We start from the raw sequence: 22,933 nt of genomic DNA on the forward strand, positions 1-22,933 counted from the left end.
GAAAGTAAGATACTCATTGGAATTCTTGTGATGAAATTTTAATCTGCTGTCTAATTAATACTATTAATCAGTGCTCTTGTACATTGGACTGTTTCCAGTCTGGACTATAAGAAGGGAAATCTGACAGCTAGTTATTGACTGGCCTTGAAAAAGCAAGCTAATAAGTGTTCATTTTTTTGTTTCAAACTGGACAGTCACTGAGTTAATTGCCCCCAGAGCTTTCACTTCTTTGTGAATTAATCATAACCCTCTCCCCTTCCTTCATAAAAATAATAATGCATTTCATGTAGCACATACATTTATCCATATACATTTATATAGATCAGTATACATTTTGTGATTCTATTATTTGTCTGGGAGGTTGCAGAACTTTCATCTGATAGGCTGCTCTGGAAGTGGTTGCAAGGGTAAATTGATTTTTAAAGTGATTAACAAATGCTCTGAGAAGCCTAAAATGATTAGGACCACAAAGCACATATTGTGAAGGTGGCGTTTTGTGAGATATATTGAGGGCATTAAATGATAGTAAGCACTGTGAGTATTGCATGCTCATCAATTGTATCCAAAGGTTTTCCCCCTAATTTTGCTAAATGAAATTCCTCCAATGGATAAGCAAATGCTCACAAAGAGAGAGTGAATTTTGGGGAATGTAAGTTCATTCAAAGTCTAAAGCAAGGGAGAGAAAATGGATGTCCCAAAGATGTCAAAGAATCAAGAGTTTTGAAAATTTGCAGCTGTGCTATGTAGACAACATTGTATGACTGATGGAAATACATTTGCCCTAAGAGATGGAGGAAAAAAACAGCATCTGAAAGTCTGATGTTTCAGATATCTCAGCTATATCAAATAATTCAGACTTTGCAGAAATATGTATTTCAGTGATGTGATATAAGTACAGAGAAAACTGTCCTCATATTCATCAGACAGAATCCAATCATTATAAGGTATGGAGATAAAACTTGTCTTGGAGATTTTAATATATGAATATATCAGGTGGGAGCACACAGTTCTTTATATAGCACAAATAATACTCAAACCTTGGGTGGAGGTATATACCTGCAGCTAATCTCCAGCTCTGATTAGCAGGCTCCTATCACAAACTCGATAGCAGGTTCTTGAGCTAGCTCTATTTTCCTAAATTTACACAGTGCTGTCCAGATTTGCCTGCTATGGAACCCTTTTTATTTCATTTTTGTATCCATTTTCATGTATATGAATGGTGTAAAATTCTTTGAGATCTCATGCCAACACACTATGTTTCAAAGATATTCGCTTATTCTCTCTTTTTGACCCAGTCATGCTCATGTCCAGATTATAATATTCACAATAAAGACATAAACTTTGCAAACATTTGCAGAAAAAACAGAAGGCCAAAGAAAGAAAAAAATAAAGAAAAAGAAAATAGATTCATTCCTCATCCCTTTAATTATCTTTCCTTAGATTTGATTATGCATTTAAATAAAAAAGCTAAATTGAATTGTTGATTTGTACTGAGATAGGATCTGAAAGAAATAGAAAAATAAATAAATTACCCGACTATTATGAAAAATAATAAAAGTTAAAGTTAGTAAGTTTTCAGCTTGCTGTATGCTATTAAGTTGGTGTCTACATATTTTTTCATAAGATGAAAGAAATTGCATCATAATGTTTTATCTGTTCAGAAAGAGTTTGGATCTGCAGCTCATCATTCAGAATTTTACTTATTCTATCCTACCATTACATCTTAGTCCAAATCTCAACAGATCCAAAAATTGGAGTATAGATTCAGGAAACTACACACACACACACACACACACACACACACACAACCTTCAAGTGCAAAGTACTGGGTTGCCTCTGTTTTCCCCCTTGTGGTTGGTGAGATGGTGCCAGGAGAGGTATTACTGGGTACACTTTTCTTTCCAATTCAGAAATCAGAGGCCTTTGTTCCTCTTCATCTACCCATAAATTTGGCCTAATGAACTGTTACCAGCACCATTTGTGGATAACAAGTTCTGTTCTGGGAGTTCATCATAGATCTTCCTTTCTATGTGATTACATGTGGTATCTTTTTCAGTAACAATGGCTCTTAAACTAGTTGACAAAAGAATTGCAGCAGTTGCATTTAATTTGTTTGTTTTTAAAGTACTGTGAATTCTCTCTTTATCAATCTTTTGAAAAGATAGCCCTGAATTTTTTAAAATACGTCCCACAGTATTCCACAATATTCAAATATCAAGTACATACTAGGCTTCGTTTGTTTGTTCAGTCCATTTTTATTCCGTAATTATTCTGTAATTCGGTAAATCTTCAACATCCTTTGTAAAGCAAAGGAACGATTGGCACTTGTTTCTGAGTAGGTGTGTGCATATATGTGCATGTGTGCCTTTATATGTGTGTGGCTCTGCTGATAGAAGGCATTTTCATCTGCTAAAATTGGAATTAGGAATTGCAAGAATTGCATGGCTGATAGAAACACGGAAGTCCGTATGGCTGCTTCCTCTTTTCACTGCTGTTGGTTTTCTTTAGTTGGAGAGTCTGCAGAAAGTAGTCTCTTGCTGCAGTAAGGGAAAGATCAGAGCACAGAGCTTGAAGAATGAATCTTTTATGGCCAAAGCCAGTCAGGGAGGGAGGGCTCACATTTACATATTTACTTTTTTAAAATTCAAAACTCCATGTATGTTTCATTCTTCATGTCACTTTGTGGTGCCATGTTTGGGTTTCATGAAGTATCAGTTTTACATTTGCATTATTTCTAAGGATATCAAAAGTGGGATGTGGCCTCTCAGAGAAGGGTTGTGTCAGCACCTCCTGTCTCTCAAACATCTTGCATGGTGTTTCAGAAATGGCCACCAGCTTTTTAAGAGTGAACTTCAGGCAGGGATGGAGAAAGAGTTTATTAACTACTCCTAGCCTTCTTTAAAAATCTATTATCTACAGCACTTGTAAGAAAAATATTTCTTCTAGTGGAATCCACTTAGCCAATAAACTCTGTTTTATGCTTTCTAAGGCTTTCACAGTTGGTCATCTTGCCAAGAGCAGTCAGACTCACTTGCTATTCCAGCATTTGCAAGTTTTAAGGTAGCTTCTTAAAATTGCTAATCCAGCCCAGGGCTGGGCGAGAAGATAATTATCCTTTCCTCCCATAGCCAACATTGAAATTGGTCTAGAGTGTTCCTTCCATTGGAAGGGAAAATTGTACATGCCTAGATGGGCTTGGGGTCTTCAGCTACAATGGAAGCTATTCCTTTACCAGCACTGAACGAAAAGTCAAATAGGAGCCTCCCCTTGCCAGCCTCTCAGTGTAGAGAGGAATAAGGGAAAATATCTTTCAAATAGCAAAATATCTAAATTATAATGTTGATGCAGTGTGAAAAGGGGATAGTTTTGCACTTTTCTTTAATTTGTCATTTAAAGCAGCAGCGCTGTCTAAATTTCTTAGTTTTTATTTGTGACATATAGAACTCCTTTGTGTCAACTACACATACGTGTGTTTTCTGTGATTCACTGAAATTATCCATAAAGACATACTTCAGTTGCACACTTTTATCATATTGATTTTGTAATCAGTTTCTGAAACAAACAAAATTTGGAATGTTTCTGGAATTTTTGATTTGGAGTGACTGATAAAAAAATCTTGAAGTACTGTTAAAAGAAGATGAGAAAAATGTAACTGAGCTATTTTTCTCAAGCTGAATTATATATCATAATTAAACAGCGTAGACTTTTGCACCTTCAGTCAAATCTACCTTTTAGAAAGTTTCAGGAACAGTAATTTTGTTTGATATCCTTCAATTGGCATTATTTTTATTAAAATATATTTTAAAAGAAGGTCAGTTTTATTCTGGGTAGAACATAAGCTTTCTAGCAACCTAGTTTCTTTTTCTGGAGAATTTTTTAGAAACCTGAACTTGCCCTGCATATTTTGAAGGTCCTGTTACAAATAGAATAGATATCAGAAAATCACCTTGATTCTCCAGTAAGAGGATGATAGCATGTGTAGAGTGGCAGATGAATACAGATTGTCACAAAAAGAATTATCCATAGAATTGCAAAAAGCACTGCCATTTTATTCACCGTTCACTAAGATGCCAGCAGAAAATGGATTTGCTATTACTATCTGTGACAAGAAACCAAGTAATCTATTTCTTGCAAGTAAATTGATAACCTGATCAGCTGATTTGTGAAGATCAAAGAGTGGATTCACAACAGTTAATGCCAGGAAATGAGGGAGATAGGATATGAAAAGAAAGGGAGAAAATGTGTATACCTCTTCCAACACAGCAATCTCTATGACCATTGGTTGCTCCATGGCCTATCGGCTAAGAATCAGTTTACTGGGCTGACTTTAAAATAAATATGCATAAGACTACGTTGTAACTCTTGAAGAGGTGTGTCAAGCAGAAGTGAAGATGCCCAGGCTGGTACTTTTTAACTTTGTGTTTATTAACAAGTGGCTTCACTATAATCATACTGAATGTGGCACCAAGCCCAATGGCATTTTACTTTGATGTCTATTAATCAACCATCTATACAAATAGCAGAGCATTTGCAATACCAAGCATTGCAAAGTTAGTAGTCAGCAGCCTCTATGCTCATTTGTCTCAGCAGATCCCTCAGCTCCGGGCTCTTATCTTTGTTTGTTTAATGAGATGATGGCTGTATCAGGTCTGAGGGCTCCAGCAGTTGGCAACTCAATATGCTGTCTGGATTTCCCAGTGCATAGAAAAGAGGAGAGTTTTTATAGTACAAAGATCCTGAAAACAGTGTCATTTTTGTAACAAGATGGAACGCTTCATAAAACAGCATTGTTATGTGTAAGGGAGGCAAGCAGCCTCTTAATAGTTGCGAGATCTTGAAAGAAACTGAGATGAAGCAGTATGGGGTTTCTGTCGTGACTCAAGAAAGCCTTTTGATCATTTAAAATAAACTCAAACAATTAACGTCCTAAAAAATTAGAGTGTTTTTAATGGTATTCTATAAAGCTTGTTGACATCATGCCAGGTTAAGTATCTAGGGTACTCAAAGGAGAAGAAAATACATTGCTTTCAGGATGGATAAGTGGTTTAGGCACTTCATGTTATACCTCACAGTGTTAAACTCAAACAATGATGGTTAATTTGTGAATATGTGCCCGCTCTGATTATTGAATATAGTTATGTGCAGAAAGCCCTTCTAAATGCAGACCTGTATTACCCATGTTTTACTCTACTATAAGTAGCAGTTTTAGAAAGGGTTTTTTGTCAGGAACACAAATGTTTCTATCTAACAGTTAACCCACTGTTTACCCCCTGTTGAGATATTTGTAGGTTTGGGTCAGAAAGTGTTATTTGAATTTTTAGCATGTATACATTCGGGATATATAATATTATATTTTGCTTTGTGTTGAGTCAAAAATAGCTAACATTTTACTCCCTAGATATTGCATATTATAAGTCCCAGCACCCATTATCAGTTGGCCTTGCTTGCTGGAGCTGCCATTAGTTGAGCAACTTATGGAGAGTCACAGGTTTCTCCCTCTTTTGAGTAGAGAAACCAAACTCTGAGTATAAGCAGCAACCTAGAGAGAGAACTTCACGGGAGGTGTCTGACTGGTTAGAATGGGTGGTTAGCAATTCTGGACCTTGCTTGATAGAACCTTGCCCTAGCGCATTTTTTCTTTCAAAGTATATGTTATATGTTGGTGTTTTAGTTGTAAATCACCCACAGTCAGGCAGCCTATAAAAAATAAAAAATAAAATAAAATAAAATCTTAGTTTCATGATCTGTGGATGGCATGCTTGTGTTTCTTGAGCAGGGTTACTGTTTATTATTTTCTCAGTGTATTGTATGTCAGGATTTAGCTTTCTGAATTTTAATCTTGTTCCTACAGTGCTTGCCAGTTCTGATTACTGCAATCACAGGCGAAAAATGGGTTGGAGGGGTTGGAGAACAAATCTATACCCCTGGGCTCTGATCCAGCAGATTTTGGCACAAGTTAAATATTCAAGCTACTTGTGCTTAAGATAGACTCTAGTGGATATGTACATAGAGGATTTCAAGAAACATTTCAAGCAATTTGCCTAATATTTTCTAAAACAATAATATTCTTTTTTCAGCTGCTGGAAATGTTTTGCATTTGTCTCACTTTTCTACCCTCAAAACATATATATGTTGAATGTGTTGAAATAAGCTTGTATGGCAAAGAAACTTCTCTAATTCATATCTGTTTACAAACATTAATTTATATAGAACACCACCTCATTTACTTTGACTCTCTAGAAATATTAATAATTATAAGACCTTGTGTGTGTGTGTGTGTGTGTGTGTGTGTATTTCTGTGTATTTGTATGTATATACAAATATTTCAAGGAGGAAAGGATCCCGATGAAGTATGTCTTTTAGGAGAAAAAAAAATGTAGTCAATTATAAGTGTATTAAATTAGATATGCTAATTTTTATTTCTTTAACAAGAAGAAATAAAGGTAAATCTCTAAGTTTCTAACATATGCTACTAAATATGTTTCCTTTTGAGATCTCTCCATGTCTTTTGTCCAAGACTAAATTCTGAAGAAAATAGTTATTGATGAAGTTTGTCCCATAAATTGCCATGACAACCCAATAGTCTCTCTAAGTGCTTTTTTTTTTCCTACTGAATGCCGTTGAACGAATGGTTGCAACATTTGTTTCCAAAATCCAGGTACTCTGATTTGCATTGTGTGTAAAAACTAAAGAAAAGCCTTCTGTAACTCATGCTTGACCAGGTGATCTCATGTAGATGTCAATGTATTTTGCTGGACAGCAATATGGAAGCATATTGTGGGAGTACAAAGCCAAATCATGGCATGGGTAAGCATAGTACAGAAGCAGTCAAAAGGTCCAGTTGTCATGGAAAGATAGTCACTTTAAAAATCCAAGTTCACATAGCATACAGTATTTAGAGATATGAAAGCATGAAGCTCAAGTTGGAGCTTTTGTTTCCAAATGACAAACTGGCCGCTGGTGGTTGCATGGTTATCAGCTAGCATGGGCAAGCTGAGCTGAGTGCCTCTATTTGGCTCTTTGGAGTTCATGGCACATTCTTGGGCTGGGTGGCCACTTGGAATGAGGGCCTCCATCATCTGATTCATTCTGTAGAAGTTCTGGATGATTGCTGGCTGGGTCAGCCTCAGGTGCTGGATCGCTGCCCAGTTTCTGACGATGACATTTGTTTGGAGCAGACTCCTTGGCATCTGAATCTTCTGATCTGGAGGAGGCCATGAAACATGAAGGCCTGATTTTTATCAAGGTGATTTTCTATCAAAATACAGAGCTGGTCCAGTCTTGCTTAGTTTCAGAGCCTCAACAAGGTCAGGTGCTGCACCTAAGAGGGCCTAAATATAGTAGGTAAACACAGGTATGTATAATTGACACAGAAGAGTTCCATAAATTACAAACAAAAGCTAATAAGTTTAGACACAGATGCTGTATATGGCAAATTAAAGAGAAGGACAAGGTCATCCCCTTTTAGCATTGCAGCAACATTAGGAAACCCCTTTATTTGAAACTATGTTTTGGAAACCCCTGATGAGCACTAGCAGTGCCACATAATGAGGAAGTGATTCTGTTCTTAGCCTTTAGATTGGCTTGGGATTTTTTTAGTTTGGAGTGTAGGGAAGGTAATGGGGGGGGGGGGCGGGAAAAACAAATCCAATCTCAGTAAAGCTTTGGAGAGTTTGGAATCATTACTGATTACCTTTTCATAACCAGCCTGTTTGGAGAATCTGCCACCTGAAATCCTGATTAAATCAAACCTTTGGGGGTGGGTTGCTGGCTCAGCTTATTATCGCTGATAGGTTTATTTTCTCCTGGAAAAAAGCATCCCCAAAGATACTTTTTCTGTGGCTTCCCCTTCCCATTCCTAATATCATTTGGTCCCAGTAGAGCTTTACAAGAAGTCAAATGAAGAGTCCTTGATTTAGATGTCCAGAATGATAAGCTAAATTTCTTCCTTACTGCCTCAAGGATCTCTTTCATAGCTCTTCCGAGACCTCTAAATAGCACTACAGCATTATTTCTGTCACACACAGAAGAGCACTCACACTAGTATGGTTCAGTGTCCTACCCTCAGTGCTGGTAGAGGAAAAATTCAGTAATATTCCTTAAGTAGCACACCTCTATATTTGATCAGAGACCACTACTGAGTCAGTTAGTGAAATCAACATAGAATTGACACTAGCTTTAACATAACCACTGAACCCATAAATGTGCTAAAGCTTAAGGATATCAGAGGTATCTTAAGCAGTCAGCAGATCAACAGGGATACATTTCAATCTGCCAGCTCACAGCATAGGAAATCTTTTATAGTGTCTTGTTAGAGTGCACCCACATAATCTGTAGCCTCCAAGAACAACAGTCTTGTGGATTTTCATAAGATAGGAACACTTATGTACTGGGCTCACTACTGTACGTTTTGCAGATGGGTCACAGAAAATAGAAAATTAATCCTGTGATAAAAAACAAAAGAGGAAGCATAAGCAAGTGTCAGATAGATGGGAAAGATGACAGAAAAATGGTTAAGGTTGTGCCTTTATATGTCGAAGAAATGTTATCTCCTCACGATCATGTATCCTATTTTCTATCTACTGCTACTATTTCATACCTGCCTAGAATGCACCCTTCCCCAATTCCTCTCCACTTTGAAACTGAGAGGGGCAAGGTGGAATGCATTTGACTAATCTTTATCCCAAACCATTTAATACTTTAAATTCTGCAGTTTTATACTATTTTAGGAACTGTATTGGTTGGTTGGACATGCTGAAAAGTCTAAACCTATGGCTCACTGTAGAACAATTTGAACAAAAGGATGTTTATTCAAAATGGCAAATTCCAACAAAATATACCAAGTCATTAAGCAATTTTAAAGGAGCAAATGTAACATATTCGTTTGTGAGAGTATGCAATTAGAGTTTGATAAAATAAATAGCAGTGTGTTTTTCCCTTCTGAGACAACTGTTTCCTGACTAATCAGACAGAAGAACAGCTTCAAATCTGCAGTCAGTTCAAGAAATTTGGGGGTGTCAAATATGTGATTCATTCTTGTAGTGTCTCAGAAACAGGAAAGCAACTGACAAGTATGATTTCCAGAAAATTTATCAATACAGTATTCATTCTTGGAATTCTTGGAATAGCCCTTGATATTTGAGTTTGGAAATACATTTAATATAGATTGTAAAACTATATTACAGTAGCCTGTATATCTGAATTGCATATTTGCTTAGTTCCTTGATCTTGATAGAAACAGCTGTAAGTTGAAAGCCCGGTCTTGTTCCCTGTCAAATAACAACCTTCTCAGATGGCAGCTCCATGTTTCTAATGCTGTCCCCAAGGAGGCAAGTCCAGCAGAGACATTGGTCAGCTCAGCCCCATCCTAAGACAACTCTCTTTGATTTTTTGTAATTAGCTTGATTTTAAGTTCCCAAACAATGTTTGGACAATGACTTTTATCTGTTTTCTTTCCTATTCTATGAACTAAGTGAATTTTATTGATGTTACTTTGTATTTTAAGTTTAAGTGACTTTATTATGCACTCTGAGAATTTTAACTTTGGAGATCTTGGTGCCCTCTGAGCTTAGTTACTTGCTTGCAGACATTTCAGTACCCAACTAGGTAACTTCATCAGTGTGAGTGAGTGTGGGATTTAAAACCCAATAATATTTCAGTGGCCATAACCTATCAATCTCTGATTTGTGTAATCCCAAGATTATACATTTTACTTTGTAGACATGGCATAATACCCAAACTGTACTATTGATTTCATTGAGAATTTGCATAGTACTCTTCTATGTGCAGATACATGAGATGCATTATTTTTATATAATTTTACATTAAATACTACAGTAAGCTACTTTGTTATACTTTTGGTGGGGGGAGATTGATAGAAGAAAGTTAGTAATGAAAGGTTACAAATTACCTTCAGATAAAGAGATAATTTTTTGATCTGCCTTATTCTGGAGGGATGGTGATGGTTATAAATGCAGTGTAACACTTGTATTGATTATCTTAGTGATTCAAATAGCTCATTAGGTTTCATCCACACATTTAAAATAGGACTATAAATTCTGATGATTACATTAGCTATCTGCCCTATCTATAGTAGTACCTACTGCTTGGAATGAGGTTTTCTTTGAGATTCAAATGTCCCCCACCCTACTGGTATTTTGAAGGGGCCTGAAGATGTGGTGCTTCGCCCAGGCCTTGGAGAGGGTGATTGATACCCCTTTTCTTCCTTTTCCTTGTTTGTTTTCTCTGCCACCTCTGTTCTTTTGTTGTGAGGGGTTTTTTTTTTGTATTGTTCCTTGTTTTCAAATGTTTTTAACAATTTGTAAACACCCAGAGTCACTGGGAGTCAGGTGGCTTAATATTAATATTATTAATAACAATAATAGCAGCAATATGTAAATACGGGATAACTATATGTTAAAATGTATTAAGATTTTATAAGGTTGGACAAGATATAACAAGACAATCTGAGATCTTGCTCCATCTGAATTGGCTCAACTGATAGGTATACAGTCTCATTGGCTGCATTTGCACAACTCTTGGCTAAAATGTGATTAATGTGTCTCGTTAACCTAGCCAATGATTTGCCAGTGTCATACTTACCTTTTCAAAAAATATTTTTTATGGTTTCCCACAAACTAGTCAGTTAGTTTATGGTTCAATGTGGTGTGAAAACTTGAAAATAGGGTAATTTTTGAACACTATTTTATCGTACAGAAGTGTTATATAATTTACAAATAAAATACACTTGTTTCTGTTTAACTTGTTTGCTTGTTAAAAAGCTTTCACATGTAAGGTTTTCATTTTGAAACCTATAGATGTGCTTATCATAAGAGACCAGGATGTTACATAAGGCTACAAACATGTAAGTTCCTGAATACAGCTGAAATTGACAGAGAAGTGCACTGTTACCTGTTTTAATTGATTGAAAGGGAAAGTCTATCTGCTTAATATCCTGAGAGCTTAAGTATATTATGCATGCTTTTTAGTGCATTTTAAATATTGAAATGATTTTGATTCTTTGAATAAAACACTGTGATGCTTAACCATGTCTGCATTGTAGCCAGTACCTGTTCTTTTCAGGTGCATGTGTCAGATCTACCTTAAATTCATTTTTATCTCTTAATAAAGACATTTGCATTGATTTTTATGAGTGCAGATATAATTTTTAACCACATGAAAAGGTTTCATTCTTATTGGGCATTTGGTTTCAGAAATGTCACAAGCTGCTGTGGGTATTCAAGCTGTAAAACAAAGCTGGAACAGCAGCAAAACTTTATTAATTAAAAAGAAGAAGAAAAAAAGCAAGAAAAAAGCCTCAGTCATCTTATATGCAAATATTTGTCTCAGTTCCTTGAAAGGTTTTTCCACCTTCATATTTCAAAGATTGATTCAACCTCCAGTGCATGCCCACCCATTTTTAATAAATGAAAATGAAGAAAAGAAGTTTAGGCAAAATATTTCAACCACTACTAATGATATCATTGTGCTTATAGTGCTTTTTAAATTGTTATGAAGGCCAGATAACATGAAATGATGTTGACATTGGTTGATAGACTTTAAATCCTAAGTATTTTTATTATGCAAACAGAATAAATGGCTAAGCGATTTTGTTCTGCAGGAGATACCCATTCAAATGCATTTGCAAAATTCAAGCCTAATCTGGGAGAAACTCAGGGTTTGCAAACAAATTTAAATTAGAAAAACCTAAAGGCATCACAGACCCCCCAGAATATACCAGTGGTGACTAAGCATGCTTAGTATCCATGCAATTCTATCACCTATTTGGAGAACAGTAATAGAAAAAATATCCTAGGGCCTGAACAAGGATATTCCATTCTGCAACAAAATGTTTGCAGAATGTATTGCATTTGTAATACATTCTTAATAAATAACAAATGTCCCAATGAATCATACCCAATCAATTGAATTGATAACAATACACAGACAAAATTTCAAACCTTCACATAAACCCAAATACACACATATTGATAAAATATAATACAAATTGCAGGAGTTAGAAACAACAGATACATAAGAGAGCCAAAACTACTATCAGGGCCTAAATCAGAAGAACTGAACTGGCTTGAGACAATAACAACAAAAAATCATCCAGCAAAATGTAGCAATGTGGCTCAGGCAAGGTCTCCTAGGGAGAACGTTCTCCAGTCAGGAGTCCTTTCTTGAAAAGGCTCTTTGCTTTTTGGGAGATAGGGCATTTGGGATGAAATAATCAACACTGTACAGTCATTTCAAGGACCTGGAAACACAGTTGCTTGAAATGGCCTCTTCAGCTTACCTAACAGTAGGGCTGCTTCTGATTAAATATGCAGTCCATACACACTCTTAATGCTTCATTTATTGAGCGTATGGGACACTCCTCCTTTTCATAGAACTAGAAATTTAGATATATTGCATAGTTAATACTTCCTTTAGTCAGAAATTGATGCCATAATAAAGAATTCTTCAAGAAGCATATTTTTAATGTCAAAGCACCCAATGATAAATATTGTATGGTATTTTGTTCCTACACCGAATGGAAAATATGATCTCATTACCTGTGCTATATTAAATTGTATTTGAAAAGGTAAGCTGCAATATAATAGACCTTTAACATTAGGATATAGATGTAGCAGAGATCTACACAGAATCCCAGTTACTTTGATTTTACAAATTATCCCTCCTGTTTAATTGTTTGGCAGAGAAATAAAACTTCCCGCAGTTTATTTGTTTATTTGTCATGTTTATATAGCTGCCCATCTCACAATCAAGTGACTCTGGGCAGCATACAACAATGTTTAATAAAAATATATACAAGTTAATATTCATATTATTAATATTAAAAACTTTAAAAGTATAAAAAGCACAAAACTAAAACAGAATAAAAAAGAGATTGGTTGAAGAGCAGGTCTTAATTACACAGGAGCCATCTCAATATTTTGCCAGTCCCCTGGGATCCCCAGGCCTAGTGACACAACCAGGGACATCTGGAAAATTAAAAGGTATAAAGCCAGCCTCACTTTGGGGGGAAGGATGTTCCATAAAGTGGGGGCTGTAGCAGAGAAGGCCTACTGCCTAGGCCCCGCCAAATGAAGCTCTGTAGCCAATGGGACCCATAGCATGCCTCTCTGCTAGATCCAGTTGCTGCTAAAATATGATGAATTACATATGCAAGGGAGTTTTTCCTCAGTTAAACCAGATATGGTTTATTGTAAGTTCATGAATTAATTTATTCTTGTTATCATAATGTCCGGTTTAGTCAAAATGGTGGAATTTCTGGGCAGGACTTTGTCAGAAACATGAATGGCATCAAGTTCTATTTTATCTTGGATGGGACAAAGAGGATGAGAACTGGAAATAAAGTTAAAAACTGTTCTGAGCTCTGTAGAGTGAGAATAGCCTTTTGCAGTATTTCTAGCTCCTTGGTCTGGTACCCAGCATAATTTATTGCATACCCTATTGTTAAAAATACTTAATTTCTGATTAGGAAATATTAGCATGCGTGCCTGCTGGCAAAATCTGTGCTGGGTGAGATATTAAGTGCTGGTGAGGTGCTTGGCCCCAAGAACATGTAGCCGAGGACCATCAGTTTCCTGCTCTTTATAACTTGTGCCCTATAGGAATGTTTTAACTATTAAAAGAAGAATGTTCCCTTCACTTCATCCATGCATGCAGTTAGACTTATTAGCTGAAACTTTGTGTTAATGCATACTTACTGAAAATATTCCAGTAGTTTGTTTCTGTTACCACAAGACATCCCAAAGGAAGCATGGAATTCTGATCAATGCTACAATAAAAATACTAATTCTGAGGCGCTTTACATTTATATAAGGGTGAGAGGGGTCTGTTTGTGCAGAGCATTAAAATGTAACGAACAATCAGGAACTGTCATCCATTGCTTTGTATCACCAGCTGAGTGGCCTTCACAATAATGCAGTTTGGGATTATTGTTCTGTTTTAAAGTGCTAATATTAGCACAAAATATAATCACAATTATTTCAGATACTAATTGTATGCTCTCTTTTTGGCAATTGTAAGTTGTCTTTACAACATGCTTTATATAGGTTTGGATAAAGGCTGTTAATAAATGGTTTCAGAGGGCAAATAGTCTTTGCATGTTCTTCTGGTACAGCAGGTTATCAGGCTCCCAAACTTTCTGAATATGCACTGAGGAGTGTTGATACCAGGGAACGTGGGGGATGCTGATACTGAATGCTTGGCAGGATCAATCCTAGGAGGAATTAGTTGAGAGTAGACAAGATCATTAGTTTGTTCTTCTTCCTACTGGAGTAGCTCAGCATCTTGGTACCCCAAATGCGGAATTCAATAGTCTAAAAAAGATGAAAACTGACCATATATATATAATAATGTAATTATTATATGTATTTATTCTTGAAACCTGTTTGTTCAGAGAGATTTGGAAGTATGATTTAGATCGGTGTTTCTCAACCTTGGCAACCTTAAGAAGTGTGGACTTTAACTGCCAGAATTCCCCAGCCAACATGCTGGCTGTGGAATTCTGGGAGTTGAAGTCCATACATCTTAAAGTTGCTAAGGTTGAGAAACACTGGTTTAGATGTTTAAAAACCTTCCAGGGTTTAGGGAAGGGAGGGAATTGTAGAATGGACAAAGCCATTTGGACCTGGGCTTGGGCTACCGTTCAGCTTGCACATATGTAGGCATAAATTTGGGAGAGGACATGGATGAAGATTCAAAATATCTTAAAACCTCTTTAAAACCCCCTCAAGACTGGAGGGATTCAGCAAGCAGAAAATGGGTCAGTATAAGTTTGTTCACGTGCCTTCCCCATCCTTGCCTGACCACTTAAGCCCCCATGTAACAAGCTCAAATAGTTGGCAAAACAATTCTGTTTGCAAGCCCAGTAAAAATTGAGCCATATGCCTGTTCATTTGCTCATCGCTAACAAAGTCTCAGGAATAATTTATTCAAAATAACCTTATTTCAGATAATAATTTTAGCACAAAATTTAATTTTCGCACAAATGAAATGCTAGTCTCCTTCAAATATCGCAAGTCTTATTTTACGAAAATAGAAAGTGGTTCTCTTGTGTCCCTAATACATTATTTTATAAAAGTCTGTTTAGCTTTCCACATACACTGCCAAAAGAGTTTTTAGTTTGTGGTTTTTTTTGTAGTTATACTTTCCCTTTATTTGTTTATCGTTTCAGTTTCCAATTTCCCTCTTTTGGTTTGGGGTGGTATATTTATAGAGATTTATTTTTTAAAAAATAATCTCTGCTAGATTAGATTGAAAATCTGTGTAGTTCTGTATTTTGCCTCTGAAAGTTCAGACTAGGACATTGAGCTGGGTTGTCCCACAATGTGGAGATTCCATTTTTGAACATTGTGATAATTGCTTACTTTATAAATCTCTTTTTCATGAAAATACTTAGCCCTCTAAAAGTAGCTAAAGCTCTCAAGGAACTTTAAAACTTGAGCTAGTGGTTATTATATAATCCTGTAGAGAACCAGTCCCTGTCAGTTATATATTGCTTGAAGAAATGTATCTGTCTTAAACAGACTACTAGTCAATTTAGTGTTGATTGCCATTATTTATTCTTTCTAGAAAAAATCATAACATTTAACATGATATCATGCCTTTGTTTTGTGGCCTCTTTCTCTTACAAATAAAAAAAAGATTTTAAAGGGAGATGCTCCATCCTCCTGATCTCTTTCTATAGATGAACAAGGTACTGTGCCGTGATAAACTTTTTGAGATATGGTTCCAAATTGCTTGAAGCTTTTCAAATATAAACATGTCACAAATTTATTTAATAATATTATGATGCTGCTTGATTCATACGACCATTACTCACAGACATCAAATATGCCTTTTTCAGAGGTACAGTCCACTTCAATTTTAAAAAAAAACTAACATGGATATTTCCTTCCTAATTAATTGTAAATAGTATAAATTATATTAAGATGTCTATCAAATTAAAGTTGCCTGAACTCAGACTACATGTACCTCAGTATTTCTTTACATTAAGTTTCATCTGTCTTTTGATCTAGGCTGGAGAACTCTTCCTGAACTGTTTGTAGTGTTCCTGGGGACCTATTATGAATGAATTGGAGCCATTCAATGCATTTTGTTGTCTCATGGTTCTTCTGATTATTTATAACCCCAATACCGATCTTTGGGAAATCTCCTAACTCACTTTCCAGAATGCCCTGTTGAGTCTCATATATGTACTGCAATACTCTCAAACAAATCTGAATGATTGGTGATAAAGTCTCCATCTTGAAAATGTCAGGAACTGCTGTATAGCTCTAGCTCCATTTTGATTGCTTTGACCTATAACCTGGATCCTCCATCTTGGTTCAACTCAGAAAGCTAAAATACAGCAAATGTTATCTATTTAAAAATGACCATAGAGTGAAGTTACTATAATAATTTTACTCTCGTGCACTAGATAAAAATCTGGCTATGTAACATGCACATTTATGTATCTACAGTTCAACTGTTCTTTAATCTAACAGTCTTTGTTAACAAGAATGTATAATCGGAATTTCATTATATTCATACAAAATATTTAAACACTCTGAATCTGAGATACATAATTTTATATTGCCATGCCTAGTATCACTGCTAATTACTAAGTAAAGATCCAGAAATAGAAAATTGTATTACTATATAAATTAGTAACTAGAATTTATACTTTCCATCCAAGTAATTGCCAGTGCTTTTTAAAATAAATGTTTGGTCCAGCTTGCTGGATGGTGAAATCAGTCCTTTCCTACTCCCATGATCCAAGATCCCAGTGCCAAATCAGTTTTTCTTCAGTCTCTCTCATTTATTCATCACTACATTTCAGTTCCATTTGAAAGAAAAAGAAATGGCTTCCTCATCATAAAGGTGGCATGAACAGCTTGGGTATACAGCAGCAGCAACAGCAGCAGCTAAACACCCACTTGCAGATGCTTCAGACTTAAAAGAGAGAAAAAGACATGGCTGCTGCAAAGGGAATAAGGCGTGCTAGTCTTCAACTCTCTGTAGCCTTTCCTATAGCAGCAACTAATGGCTATTTGGTGGCCAGCCTATAATACCCATGGCTTCAGCCACCCCTTCCCCAATAGTGTCCTGACCCATATGAATTCCATACGGATTTTTGTTTTCATAGTCATTATTATGTATTTATTACAATTATTTATATTCTGTCTCTGAAGGTAATAATTTTCTCAAGTGGCTTAATGGGATGATATTTTCCCCCTTTGTAACTGCTAGCAACAGTTAAAAGGCTTTAGGGTTGTTCTAATCTCGGGTGGGGTAATATATTTCCTGATGCCTTTAATTAAAGGAGAGGTGAATTTCCAATTCTCCCTTGCCTATTTTGCTATGAAGTTAATTTTAATGATAGAGAACTTCCTATCACAGCACAGGCTGCATTAATTCTCTATTTCTGGAGAATCTCTCCTGCCCTCTAGAGGAAGATAGGTTCCACCATTTACTTGCTTAATTTTTTCCGGCATCATTTTCCCTCTGATAATTTCCACTATGTAACTGTGAAGCTCTTACTACATCAAAGATTACTATCACAGTTCACAGTTACTTTTCTACTGTTGCTGAAATGTTTGCTTTAGGGATTTTTAAAAAATATATATTCTGTGAAATATTCTAAAAAGTCTTCTACAAAACAGTTCATGGAAAAAACCAGGGTCAAATTAGTATGCTAATTTAAAATGCATATCGTAGATTAGCCAAGGAAATGTTGACACACAGAAAAACTTTCTTTCTTTCTTTCTTTCTTTCTTTCTTTCTTTCTTTCTTTCTTTCTTTCTTTCTTTCTCCTCTTCCTTCCTTCCTTCCTTCCTTCCTTCCTTCCTTCCTTCCTTCCTTCCTTCCTTCCTTTCTTTCTTTCTTTCTTTCTTTCTTTCTTTCTTTCTTTCTTTCTTTCTTTCTCTGTCTGTCTACTCTTTGAAATGGTATAAGAAAGCTCTACTAAAGAGCTTACTATTATAAAAAGCCAAACTTATCCAGGAATTCCCACAAATCTCATAGCAAGCACATTTGAAAGTCATAATAATAACCCTTAACAACAAAATATCTCATGCTAGACATCATGGTATCTGATTTCATGTTTCTATGGTCCTTAATCATGCATATTATCAGAGTCACCCATTGGGGGAGATGGGCGGCATACAAATTTAAAAATAAATAAATAAATAAATAAATATTTTGCAATATAGAATATTAATATTTTGCAATATAGAATATTAGCTTTGCATCAGTGAAATCTGTAGTAGTTATAACCCTTCCTATAAATAACCCTTAAGATAAATCATCTACCACTTTGGTTATCTTTGTCCACTATTAATTTCAATTTAGAAACATCCTTATTTGTGTTCCTTTAGCTAATCAATACATCTGTTTATTTTGTGTTACAGCAAGAGGCCATCCAGTGCTAAAAGCAGCTGATATTCGAGTTGCTGGTGCCTTGGTAGCTGCATCAATGCGAGAGAGAAAGAAGAAGGAACGTACGAATAATGGATCATATTTTTCAGAAGAGAGCGACTAAGTCAGGGAGCAGTTCATGCACAACGGAGCCATAGAGCAGCATCTGATTGAGTTGAAAGATAACAAAGTGAAATCTTAGTCCTAGCTCCAGTTTCCTCTAATGGAAATTCCCAATATTATAATGAAAAGTATTTTCTTCATTCTTAAAGAAGATAATACTTCTCCTTTGTCCAGGCTATAGCTAAAATTCCTACATCCCTAGGAATAATGTAAATAGCTTAAAAACCTGTTTTGTAAAACAATTTCATTTTATTTATGTGGATCATAATGCAATAGACTCTATTATTTTGCTTTTGGTTATACTGTATATATCCATCTGATAATGGTGTCAGCATTTTTAAATTTCAGAGTCCTTTTGGTGCTTTATGATCTCAAAAGTCTTGTGTTCTTTAATTTTTTTTAAAAAAAATAGTTTACTTCTCTAAAGGACAGCTCCTTCCTTTTTGATTCATATGCAAATCCCACTGAGCTGTAACTGGGTCCATCAGAACTGTAGGACTACAGCTGTCATCTTCCCGAGCCATAATGGCCCTAGAGAAAACTGGGATACAGAGCATTTTGTAAGACTGCTGCCTATATTTGAAAACAAAAACAAAAAAAACAGAGTAAGGGTGATAAAAAGAAATCTTGCCTTTCTATAAATAAATTGGCACTCGATCCCCATCAGAAGGAAAGATATATTGGCTATGCTCTCTGAATGTCCACTGTTTTTTTGGCCATCCACTCAATGAAAGTCATCGCTTATATGTAAATGAACTGTCAATGGTTTGCCACTGTTGGCAATCACTGGACTGTGAAGGGTATGTCTTAATAAGAACCAAAGCTCTTCACAGACTTTGATTTACTGGAAATAAAATAGAAAAGTCCTCTGGGATTATGAAGGACACTTGTTTCAGATAAAATGTCTAGACAGTAGCAATATATCTGGGGCTTTTATTATAGCAAAACTGCAAATTAGAATGGAGTGCAGAGAAAGTTCCTGTGACCCAAGTGAGTTCAAAAACAGTGCTTCTGGCTGATTTTTTTTAATGCCTAAATCCATATTAAGCTCCTAAGCAGTTCACTCCAAATACAAAATAATAGATGCTTTTTCAGGGATTCAAAGCCACCACAAACTGCCGCACCCCCCCCTTGACTTGCCAGAACTTTTCATCATCTCATCAATGTTATTTCTGTTCAGTGCTTAAAGTGAAATTATTTCAGCATAGATAATAATAATTCCACATTGTAGTACATGGCTGATAATTTTAAAGAATATTCCAATTTAAGATGTTTTCCTTTCGAAAATGAATCAAATTCAAGTGATACAAAAATGTATCTACCTTAAAAAAATTCTTCAAACAAACAAAAACAAACTAGGAAAAAAAATACTTGATTAGTAGTCTAGTTTTAAATTATTGGGCAAATTCAAACTTACTAGGATTAGATTTTACCAGATAATTAAAAAATAAAGATCTAGTACTGAACAGAAAGTGTTTCTTTAAAAAATTGTTAATGTTGCTTTTCTGACATTTCCCTTGGTAAAAATACTTGTACTTCAGGTGTCCCCTTATTTCTCTCTACCAAGGATTTTAAGTCTTGGCAGAAAACATTGCTGAATTATGCCAAAACAACTGGCAATATTTTCCAGACACTTGTGGAGATTCAATGATATTCTCATGCAGAACTCACTGAAAATTCATGGCTGGCTCCAGCCACTATGTACTGCCAGTCTTGCTGTACAGTATGCCAACAGAGTCTGGACTCTCTGCTACTAGTTATTACTCTGTATTATGCAAGTATATAAACTCTGGATCTAGAATGTTTGCTTCTGGTATCCCAGTTAGGGATTATGGTAGTTATCCAGAAACATTAAGAAGTTAATGCCATATTGCTTTCACTAATCTAGTTTGGCCAGGGACTATCCAGCTTTAGTATTGAAATAATGTTGATAATGAAGAGATGTAGGTAAGTTTAGTTTTTCACAAATAGCTTTTTAAATTTTTCCTCTATTCTACATGTGTGTGTGTGTGTGTACCAACACACATGGACACATGTAATGTGTGGGTGTGTGGGGGGTGTTGAAACTATTACTTTTTAAAATGTCAGTATCTGCTCCCCCTATTTAAAAATGATCAGGAAAACATTTATTGAAAATATAGTCTATAGTTTGAAACCAATACAAACAGCTTTATTATTAGAGTAAATTAACTTTTAGTACTGCAGCAACTGCATATATGATGCCTCCATAAACAAGAACCAAGAAATCTTGAATGCTGAAGTAAGGCACTAATGCTGCAGGAAGAACCTTAGTTCTACAAGTTCCCTGTCAAACCGTTCAGCTTCTAAACCAGGACTGTTTTCCTCCAAGTTTCTTGGGGCAAGTGGGACAATCTTTAACAAGTGACTATTTAGATATCAAATCTTGTTCCTTCCCCATATTATAATCAGGTTTTTGATGTCAATGGATGCTTTGGAAAATGTGTAATTGCCATGGGCAGGGGGTGGTGGTGGTATGTTTTAGAGGTCTTCCTACTGGGAAGGAAACCCTCCCTCCCTCCTTCCTTCCTCACTCCTGTCAATCCTGTCTGCAACAGGGTTTTTAAAAAAAATTCAGTGGTGCCTCATTGGGGAAAAGGCAGCATTTTCAGAGGTTCATTGCTGAGAAGGGAAGAACTGTATTTCAAAAATGTCATCTTTCCTCATGATCTCTTGTGCCATTCTTAATGTTTTTATTTTAAAAAGCTTCTGCTGGAGCTCCAGGTAAATCTAAATGCTTCAAATCAAACCCAATGTTGTAGCTGAGTCTATTTGCTGGTGGAAAGCATGTATGTGTCTGTGCAGGCATATGAAGCTGATGATTTCTCCTGAAGGCAGTCTGGCCCTTACACTGGAACCAGGGAACCAGAAATCCAATAATATAACCTGGGAATAGTAACAAAACCAGCCATGAACATCTGCTTGCAGCTCTTTAGTTTCTATTTAAGGAATGCGCAGATTTCACTGCATTTTTATTATGGCCATCTTACTTGTATAACTTTAACGTTTGAATGGGTGAATAGACGGAAAGCAAGTAGAAATGTGCCATTGTTAGAAGGGCAGCTTGGATGTGATATCCTGCTTCAACATCAGCCTCTTCTCCCCTTCTGTCTCTCCAGTTGTTAATTCTGTTTCTTGAAATAAATGTTTTTCAGCTTCTACCAAATTTTGTAGTGGTGCTTCCTTCCTTGGGCTATTACTTTGCCTATGTTTGTGCTTCCATTCATCTGGGTTGGTGGGCATGGGATAGGCTTCCTGTACAAGTGAGATATACTTGATTAGGGAAATATAGCAATGTTCACCTAACTGTTCTTGGAGCTCCAGCATATGGTTACCCACCCTACCAGTAAGGACAGTTACAGAAGGAAGTGGTAAGCTCCCTTTTGTAGGATGCATTAAGCACAGGTGGTACAGCCATTTGCTGTTTATATTTTAATCTGGATTTTTGCATGGAGCATGAGGTTGGATTTGAGGACCTAAATGACCCGTAAAGTATTATGTTTCTGTGATTGTATGTTGTATGGATCTGAGTCTTCTTGTGTAAAGTTTACATTTCAAACAGACTGATCACACTGTTTCATTCATGAATTTGAAAATGATAAATTCACATCCTTCATGGATGAGTCCAACTGATTTACTATAAAGTCAATGGCACTTATTTTAATTATGATTATGTGCCATCAAGTCAGTTTCAATTCTTAGCAAACACATAAATAGGAAAATCTGTACCCAGCCTGGCCCTTCAGATCTTCCAGTGATGCATATATAGGTTTTATAACCAAATCTATCCACCTTGCTGTGGGTCATTGTTTTCCCTCCCACTTTTCCCAGCATTTCCCAGAGGCTAGGCCTTTGCATAATGTGTCCAAAATATGATAATTTGAGCCTGGCCATTTGTGCCTCAGATGGGAACTCTTGATGAATTTGTTTATGATCTATTTTTCTTGGCTATCCATGGTATTCTCAGGAGTCTTCTCCAACACCAATAGAGGTGAATCCTCAACTGCTATATCTCCTGGCAAACCAAGGTGCTCCTCTAAATCAGAGAACAAGTGGAGGCCACTTGCAATCATGCCCAACATTTTTGCCACCTTCATATTTCATGATATGACTAAAGCTTTAATGGGACTGCCCACCATGGCCTTGGAAAAAAACCCAAGCACCCTCTGGACTCCCCAAGGAGGCATTAGTCCTTTAAAATAATGATCAAATAGGTCCATCCTTCCCACAGGTGTTGGTAGCACCAGTCAGCTCCATGGTAATGTTTCTTTTGTAATGGTTCTTATCATTACAAAGGCCATGACAATATCTTCCAGCTTTGGACCTCACTGCATTTGTTCCAAGAGAAAAGCCAGATCTAAGGTGTAGCCTCCTATCAGTC

General features: G+C 36.1%; 1 protein-coding gene across 1 annotated transcript in view; it reads left to right on the forward strand.

The window, feature by feature from the left end:
* The window catches only part of IQCM (IQ motif containing M), a 103,233-nt gene extending 84,698 nt beyond the window's left edge, over positions 1-18,535 (forward strand). Inside the window, exon 10 of the mRNA XM_088133247.1 lies at positions 18,405-18,535. Within this exon, the coding sequence (XP_087989373.1) occupies positions 18,405-18,535 (131 nt within the window). The remainder of the gene's footprint in view (positions 1-18,404) is intronic.
* Positions 18,536-22,933: the final 4,398 nt, after the last annotated feature.

The sequence above is a fragment of the Python bivittatus genome, unplaced genomic scaffold, assembly GCF_059951505.1.
Source record: "Python bivittatus isolate LINGU-HERP-01145 unplaced genomic scaffold, Pbiv_v1 ctg000070_np1212, whole genome shotgun sequence".
Lineage (NCBI taxonomy): Eukaryota > Metazoa > Chordata > Lepidosauria > Squamata > Pythonidae > Python > Python bivittatus.